The sequence below is a fragment of the Cynara cardunculus genome (genome assembly GCF_001531365.2).
Source record: "Cynara cardunculus var. scolymus isolate 2C chromosome LG 6, CcrdV1, whole genome shotgun sequence".
Lineage (NCBI taxonomy): Eukaryota > Viridiplantae > Streptophyta > Magnoliopsida > Asterales > Asteraceae > Cynara > Cynara cardunculus.
In genome coordinates this window covers 19619231-19628319 of record NC_037533.1, presented here as the reverse complement: position 1 = coordinate 19628319, position 9089 = coordinate 19619231, and the positions used below count along the sequence as shown (strand labels likewise).

At 35.8% G+C, this 9089-nt stretch overlaps 2 protein-coding genes across 2 annotated transcripts; one reads left to right on the top strand and one right to left on the bottom strand.

Annotated features, from left to right (window-relative positions):
* Nucleotides 1–966: 966 nt before the first annotated feature.
* LOC112514631 (E3 ubiquitin-protein ligase SIS3-like) lies at nt 967–4661 on the top strand. The gene is made up of 10 exons (XM_025121207.1): nt 967–1194; nt 1300–1338; nt 1432–1498; nt 1597–1670; nt 2341–2479; nt 2584–2676; nt 2766–2831; nt 3459–3575; nt 3798–3911; nt 4167–4661. Exons 1-10 carry the CDS (start codon nt 1166–1168, stop codon nt 4545–4547), a joined length of 1119 nt encoding a protein of 372 aa, XP_024976975.1. The 5' UTR covers nt 967–1165; the 3' UTR covers nt 4548–4661.
* A 1612-nt stretch (nt 4662–6273) lies between these two features.
* Nucleotides 6274–8664, bottom strand: LOC112514255. The gene is made up of 2 exons (XM_025120588.1): nt 8503–8664; nt 6274–6855 (listed from the first exon to the last, which is right to left on the bottom strand). The coding sequence occupies exons 1-2, from the start codon at nt 8662–8664 to the stop codon at nt 6274–6276; spliced, it is 744 nt and encodes a 247-aa protein (XP_024976356.1).
* Between the last annotated feature and the right edge of the window lie 425 nt (nt 8665–9089).

Genomic DNA, 9089 nt, shown 5'->3' with positions numbered 1-9089 from the left:
CATTATTTTTTAATGCAGTTTGTCATTTTTTTAATTGATCCAACAAATTTTCTATATTGGGGTTGAATTATTATTATTTTTTGTTTAATTTTTAAAAAAAATGTATTGAACTGATAAATTTATAGAATATTTTAATAATATAATAAATGTTGAAATCTCTAAAATAAAGAATCTATTAGAATCAGGGGCTGTTCAACAGTTGTTGAATGATTTTATGCAGAATGATTAAAAGACTCTTATGATACAGTGCAAAATGAAATATAATTATCTGGTAATTGTTTACAATATGGTTAAGGGAGACCCTGAATACAAAATCATTCAGAGAGTTTTAGAACCATTAAGAGACATATCTTTTTTTGTCAAACAAAATTCACCTCTTAAATAATTCAGAAACTGTCTCTAAATAAAACTATTAAGAGATAAACAAAAAACTTTGATTATCATTTTATAGAAAATTTGAAAAATCTGTTAAAAAATACTTTAAATAATAGGGACCAAAACTGAAAATTTGTTTAACAGTTGTTAAATGATTTTGTACAGAATGATTAAATAGTCAGAATGATTAAAAAGTTTTTATAATACAGTGCAAAACAAAATATAATTATCTAGTAATTGTTTACAATATGGTTAAATGAGACCCTGAACACAAAATCATTCAGAGAGTTTTAGAATCATTAATAGACAGATCTTTTTTTATCGAACAAAATTCACCTCTTAACAATTCAGAGAATGTCTCTTAAATTTTGAAAAATCTGTTAAAAATACTTTAAATAATAGGGACCAAAAGTGAAAGTCAACTCAAACCTTAGGGACCTTTTTTGTACATAGGCCCATCTGAAAATGGGCTTGAGAGATAAAGCCCAAAAAAATAAAACCGCTTGTTCGTCTTCTTCCCCAGAATTCTGTTCATAAAAAACAACTTTCTCCCAAAGAAGACAAGAAAAAGTTGCAGCAAAATTGACATCGCCATTTTCGTCTCTTTCCCTCCTCCTGTTCTGTGCTTTACCCTCCTTCCTTCCCTCTCTAAATCCGTGGGTTATTTTATCGAATTTGCGTCTCTAGTCCCTGAATTTGAATCCTATATAACTTTCAACAGATGATGCTTTACTTCACTTCCTAACCCACACAAGTATAGGGTTTTCTGTAATTAGCTCTTTCTTCTTCAATGGCGATCAGAGGTGCAGGTTTTAAGTGGTTAGTTTCATTCTACATACAATTCTGCATTTTACTTTTCAAATTTTGAGTCCCGTTTGAGTCTTTTTATGATCGTGATTGTTTGGGTTTTTGAATTTTTTGTAGGTACGATGGATTCTTTCTATCAATGCTTGCGTTTAGCATGTATCCTTTTTTTGTAATTGAGATGGGGTTTCGATATGTATGTTCGATTACGTTTTGTTTGTTTTTGTTTTCTTGACGATTGTGATTGAATAGAATCATGGTTGTCTTTAGTTGGGAGCGTTACCATCTTTGTAAATTACCATTGCAGCTGTGGATAGCGGTTTGTGAACTTGATCTTTTTTCGAATTCTTGCTTCTTTTTGTTCGCCTGGATGGGGATTTGCAGAGACTAATTTGTGTTTTTGATTCTTTGAATAAGGTTGATTATGCGGCCGTCTTTGTTTTCCGCCTCTTGATGTTTGTGGACAATGCGATCGCGGCTGGAGTTGGATTGTAAGTTCACCTTTTGCTCCAACTGTTCGACGAAATGTCTAAACCATGAAATGAGTAACAATTTGAAACGAAAGTTCTTCAAATGTGGAATTTGGGTTTTTTGTTGGTTATAATTAAGATTAATCTTAGTTTACTTTGAATTGGCAAAGCAATGGAGAACTTGATGACATCAAATTTGATTAGGGGATGTATAACGATTAATCTTAGGGTTTTAATTTGACATGGGTAATTTAGTAATTTACCAATCTTGTTATGTCTCCGACCTATTTTGGTGGGATAGAAAAAATGGATTTTTGTCTTATCCACTGTCTAATGTTGCGTCAAACATGGACGACAACAGTGACAACAAGTTTTTATAGCGTCCCATCCTATCCAACATGCCAAACGCACCCTTAACGGTTTGTGGGATGCTAGTGCTCATTAGTGCTTCTGGTCACAAACGGATAAATCGACATTTATTGGACTTCATTGCGAGAAATCTATTGCAAATCGAGTCAAGATACAATCTTTTTGCCTTATAAAACACAAGTTTATGGTTTACGTTGTGTTAGTGGTAGATCGGTTGTCTTTTTCATCATAGATGTTACGATAAAAGCGTTCTGTTTCATTACGATCACCAATAATAGTTCACGAATCTCATAATTAATACGCATATTCCGAAATGGTGCAGGGATATCAGTCGGCAACTAAGAGGCCCGCATCTTTTAGGAAGAGTTTTGGTTCTGTCTATCCTCTATGTGGTGTTATATCCCTTTCTTTGGGCATGGAGCGTTGTCGGGGCTATATGGTTTGCTGGTGCAAAGAACTGTGTACGTTCATCGTTTTTTATTTTCTTTACTAAAGTAGAGTGACGATGCTCGACGCATTAACCTGAATAACAGATTTGTGACGTTTATGTCTGAAATTCTCGCAGTTGCCTGAAAAAAACCAGAAATGGGGTTTCATCGTGTGGTTGCTTTTCAGCTTCTGTGGACTCGTATGTCTTGCTGGTATTTTTGTTAAGAAGGTAACGTATAATCTCCTCTTGCTCGTATGTAGTTCGGTTTTTCTGAAGATATAATCATCGTTTCAATTTACGAACAATCCTTTTTGCAGTGGTTAGCAAGTAGGCAAGATCATTTACGACGTGCTCCACAGGGGACTCGTATTTCAGCATATGGGGTAACTTCTATCTATCTCTTTCCGTTTTTCGGGATTAAACCGTGAGGAAGATTCATCGAAAACGTATAAGCTGCATGGAAACTTTAATGTTTTCCAAAATAAGCGTCCATGTGTCTATTTTCCAATTCTACCCAGATGAGGAATTCATTGATCCTTGTATTACCAAGGGTAAAATTGTCCTTTTAGTCGATTAAAAGCCGTGATAATTACACATTTCTAAATCTGTTTGTTTCTGGTAGTAATGAAACCGCGATATTGGATTTACTTCCTTTGTTGGAAATTCTATATTAGGTATCCGGGTGTTCGGAATAGAAATATCCCAGTCGTCCATGCTATTGATTAAACAGATTGTAAGCGCCCATACATGCTTTTAAGAAACCGTCACAAAATTAAAGAAAGATGATAAAACCAAACGATCCCAGTGAATCCGACATGAAGTAGGAGTCGGTTTTGGGGAGGGCAAGACGTATGCAGCCTTGACGTCTACCCTAAGGAGCACATAGTCTTTCTTGGAGGTTTCCGAGTGCTCTAAAAATTTCCGATTCTCATGGTGACGTGTGTGAAGTCTTAAGATTTCGATCCAATGTTTTTCTTCGTTCTTTTACAAGTAACCGTATCTTTTTTCAGGTGTTGGTCAATATGATTCGTCAGCCAGATCGGGTGTTCGAAACTGCCGCTCAAGAGATGAGAGGCATGGATCAAGATGCTACATATTATCCCGGGATGAACTTGTCCGATTCCCAGGTAATCCGAGTGGAATTTTGATATGGAATCAAACCAAACAAACCCAATAAATCTCATACAATAAATTTATCTGACATCTGACTAAGAATTCGAGTCAGATGTCAGATAAAATTTACGGGAAATCTCGTTGGAAGGTACAGTGTTATTTGTAAAGAAAGAAACATACCGTGCTAAATGGGGAACTTCTTCGTTGTTTGATGACTTCTGAAATTTTGCGTGTAGCGGGCAGCGGTGGAGACGGTGATTCAACGACTTCCGATCTTCGTTCTGAAAGCGGTTCCGCCAGATTGTAGCGACTGTCCAATTTGTTTGGAAGAGTTCCATGTCGGGCAAGGGGTAATATTTCTTTCCGATTCGTGATGGATCTTCAACAGATTTTTTATAATTTCTCGAAAACAAAAAAAGCAAAAAAGTTTAAATCTTTGTAAAGAATTACATTCAACTCCAACCGTATTTTTATTTTAGAGATCTCTAAAAGAAAATACGACAAATATCTTTATTTTCTCCATTTTGGAGAATCTACTGTTATCAACTCCAACTAGTCGAATTGCTATACAGAAGACTTGACCGATGACCGCAATTACGTTCCAGGTTCGTGGCCTTCCATGTGCTCATAACTTCCATGTGGCATGTATCGATAAATGGCTTAGACTAAACGTCAAATGCCCTCGATGCCGATGTTCCGTCTTTCCCAATCTCAACCTAAACGACCTATCCACCATCCCGGTTGATCCCGATCGTTCAACCGTCTCAACTTCTCACCATATTCGAATCCAACCATCTAGCTATCTTGTCAGAATGCAGAGTTTTCTCCTTCCAATCCGCTCAGAAGCCGCACAGCCGGTCGACTCCAGTCCTAGCTCGAACTCAAGTTCAAGCTCCAGCCCTGGTACCGCTTTGTTATTTGTCGAAAATGGAGGTGAACCATCCTCGAGCCATGGTCTGGGTGCGATCCTGGAGCCTGTACAGTGAATATTTCAGTTGGTTCTCCCTAATTCAATGAATTGAGGGAGTAAATCTTTTTGGTTCCGTTTATGAGTTTTAATGTAATTTGTCTCAAATGTATGTTCAAACTTCAAAACCAGTAATGACAAATGATCTTTCATATGCGATTATGTCGAATTTTGATTTGATCATATCTTGGCATGCATGTAGTCGGCCCGATCTGGCTACCCTCAGAAGGGTAGGGCAGAGCGGGCATCTGTTTGAGGCCCAAATTTTTTAGTATTTAATAGTCCATTGAATTTAGAGTAATTTACATTTTTTATTGCTATTTTAATCTTTATTTTTGAAAATTATGATTTCCGTTCTTGTGGTTTATAATGCTTTGTTGTTTTAGGGGGTGTTTGAGATTGCTTATTTGAAACAACTTATGATTTTCTAGAAAAACACTTATCAATTTATTATAAGTCAGAAGAGTTTAACTTCTTCAAAAACTTCTTATTATTGGTTTGACACCGGTATAAGTTGTTTATCCTGACACTCAAAAGTGTTTATTACCGATGCCACATAGCAATAAGTTGTTTCTATAAGCAATCCCAAACACCCCCTTAATCCCTTCTACTTAAAGGTAGGTGTTAGGTTCAGGGACGAAAATAGTAAGAACAAACTATAAGGATGAAAACCATAATTTTGAAACCGATAGGGACGGAGATCGCAGTTTTTGACAAACCAAAGGGATGAAAAACATAATTTACTCTAAATTTAATAGATAAAAGCGTCTCAAAAGGAACTAGTGACAACTAACGAGAGTGGGTGAAGATATACACTGGGGCACTTCTATTCTAGGTGGTGGCATAACGGAACTAGTGATGAAAGTGAAACAACAGGGACGATACATGTAATTAATTCATTTGGAGGATTTAATTTGTAATTTTCATATAACCACAAGGATCAAATCTGTAATTTACTCTTTAATATTTAATAAAAGAATTTCTTTCGACTTAAAATAATTGTTCATAACCACAAGAGTACCTTGCGGTGCCTGATTGGTTTGAGCTTGGCTCCAAATGTCAAAAGTACCAGAAGAACCTAATGTCAAAAGTACCAGAAGGTCTTAGGTTCAAATCCAAGGAAGAATAAAAATTCCCTTGTGGCCACGGAGGTTCAAATGCGGTGACTCCGAACTATCTACAAAGCAGGTGGTCGCCCTAGGATTAGTCCATAGCGGGTTGGATATCCAGGTTAAAAATAATAATAATAATCATTGTTCGTATTTTAAATTTTAATGTGTTCCAAAATACATGTTTACTTTCGAAATTTGTTACTTTTAATTTCATTATCTAAAATAAAAATCAAATTAAATTACGTTACGTTACTTTTTCATTCAATTTACCCTTCTTTTTATTATTAACTTCCTATTTTTCTCTATTAAGAGAATAATTTAGCATAACTGTTGAAGCAATTTTTTCTCAAATCTCCAAATTTTTTAAAATAACGTAGTTGTTGAAGATGTTATTAGCTTGCTATTTTAATTGGCTATTGGTTTCTGGTTATGTTGGCTTATTACTATCTGCTTTCGCTTCTACGGTAGGTCTCAAATGAAGTACCAAACACGACGAGAGATAAACAACGTTTTATTCATTCATTCATTCATCGTGTTTTCGCAAGAAAAACACAAAACTATTGCAAGGCGACATTCAACACGGATTGAATCCCGAACCATTGCAATGTGATATCACAAAACCTTATGAGGTCGTTAACCGGTTTCTTCATCCGTCGAGACAACATCGGCTACCCATCCGAGATCGGAAGTGACATCCAAAAAGTAGAGCATGAACACTAAGAAAACCGAGGAAACGAACATGGGTATAGCGCCAAATAGCCATAGGAAGAGCGGAAACGAGAAATAGAAAGCACGGAGACCGAGAGACCAGAAGTAACTACCGAAGTTGACGGTGGCGGCAACGTAGGCGGTGGTGAGGTGGTGGCTGGTGAAATTGGTGATCTTTTTGTACGGAACGTTGATGAGCATGCTCGCATGGCTGAAGTATCGAATCGATTGAACGTTCATCAAGAAGGCTACTAAGAAACAGATGGTTATGCTGAAGAACTTGAGGGTCATTCGGAGCTTGGTACCCTCACCGAAGGTTATGCCACTCCAGTGGTGGTTGGTGGTGGTGGTGCTGCTGCTGGTGTTGCCGCCATGGCCGGTGACTCCTCCGGTCATGAGAACGGCGATCATGGAGCTGAGCATGATGGCTGTAGAGGCTAATAGGGTGGATGCCATAATGTTGTTTCTTAATGTTTGTACTGCTAGAACTCCAGTCTTTTGTGTGTCCTGCGTATCACCGAAAGTTTAAAATATAGTTTTGTGTGTATACCAAGTATCGTTTGGTTAGAGGTATTAAACAGTAATAAATGAGAATGAAAAAAAAAAGAAACTGTTTGGTATTATATAATATAATGAGCTCATTTCCCCTTAAGTCCATTTTCATTTTTTGTCATTTTCATTTTCATTCCCTAGCATGAACCAAACAGACCCAAATGGCAGGTTTATTTGATAACCGTAAATTATTTCGTGTTAGAACCAATTATTCATAATGCATTATATTTGTAGTAACCCGTCCTATATGGATAAATATTGGATTTGTGAGCTTTAAGGAGCTCCAACAGGTTCCTCAAAATTTCATCAAAATACAGAATAAAAAATCCAAATCTTCGAAGAAATTACATTCGAGTCCAATAACTTCTCTATTTTAAAGATTACAACATTGATTATATCATTGGAGTCCTACATCAACTATACTTCGACCAATTCTTTTCTATATATATGTTGGAACCTCCCTTTTTTTTTCAAAGGGTTCTTTTGGAGAGTGATACGGGTTCCACATATTCTCACAAGTTTAACATAGTTTTTAGAGTAAATTTTCCTAAAACTGTCTTAGGGGCCGTTTACCAAACGCTTACCGGGGTAAACGCTTACCAAGTAACATTACCTCACCAGATGAATATGGCCAAGAGTCTTACTCAGTAAGTGAGGACGACAACTCATACCACAATAAGCGCTTACCGGGTAAATTGTTGCATACGATGTTGTTTTTTAGACTAAAATCTTACCCGGTAAATAAATAATAGTGTTAAATTTTACCGGTAAGCACTTACCGGGTAAGTGTTTGGTAAACGACCCCTTAGATGCTCTAAGTACTTCCAACCAAACACCTAGTTACCGGAGGTACCACAAGTTAGCTCACACGCAGGGTTAATAAACACACATTATTATACATATGCATGTGTATATATATATAGGTTGGTTATTATACAACCATTGACATTTATACAACCAATACAACCCAATCTCAATCGTCCATTTCATTTTATTAACATGTGATTTCATAGAAGTTTTATTGTTTCATAATATAAAGTATTGATCATAATTAATATACCATATTCATCTTCTATAAATATTCAAATCATAATAAATGAACTCTGATCATTTCCATAAATATCTCAATATATTGGGTTGGGTTGCATTAGTTGTACAAATACAATATGTTGTATTTGAAACAAACTCTCTCTCTCTCTATATATATATATATATATATATATATATATATATATGCATAGTATCGTATGAGAAAGAAAGTTATAATGAAAAACATGAATTTCTTGATCACTTTTAATCTAATATCATGTCTATGCATAAATTGGATATAGAAGTTGATCTAATAAAAAATATATGCTTACGTATGTGGATGCATATGTCTATGGATGGTTTCTTTTGGCACATATACACATAATACATATATATATATAGAGAGAGAGAGACACACACACACACACACAGAGACGTAAGGTGTATCTGGAATCATCCAATTCCCCCAAATTAATTAACCATGGAAATAATTTGAGTAAAAAGCAAGAGATCTGAGATACGATTCCATATGTAATTGCATTCAAACGAAGACACATGTATATATAATGATACCTCCATCATAGAAGCGACCCAAAATCGGCGATTGATTGCGTTCATTCCGACGACGGTGCGAGCAGGATTGTGACGTATCTGATAAAGTAGCCAAGCGTGATATCCAGCCATCACAAACAAGCCTAACGGCACCAACACGAAATCGAGATCATCTTTCTCCATTTTTGATCTGAAAACGAGCAGGTTGAGAGAGTTGCAGACAAAATTGTGAAGATGAAAGAGGAGGTATGCGGTGGTGGTTGTTATATACTGCTCCTGCTCTTCTCACCCTCGGGGATCCTTTTTGGATGTATTCTATAATATTCCAATGCTGATTCCATTTGACCTTTACAATCACACAATAAAATCACTAAAATTTTATATTTCACGGCTACACTAAATGCTGCAAATACTTTTTGGTAGTTAGTGAATGGTTTGATATAAGATGATTAAGTGGTTAGAATGATTAATAGATTTTTATTATATAATGTAAAATGAAATATGTTTGTTTGGTAATTGTTTATAATGAAATTAAAATACTGAATGATTCAGAAAGGCCTAAGCTACAAAATCATTCATAGGGTTTTATAATTATTAAGAGACAGACT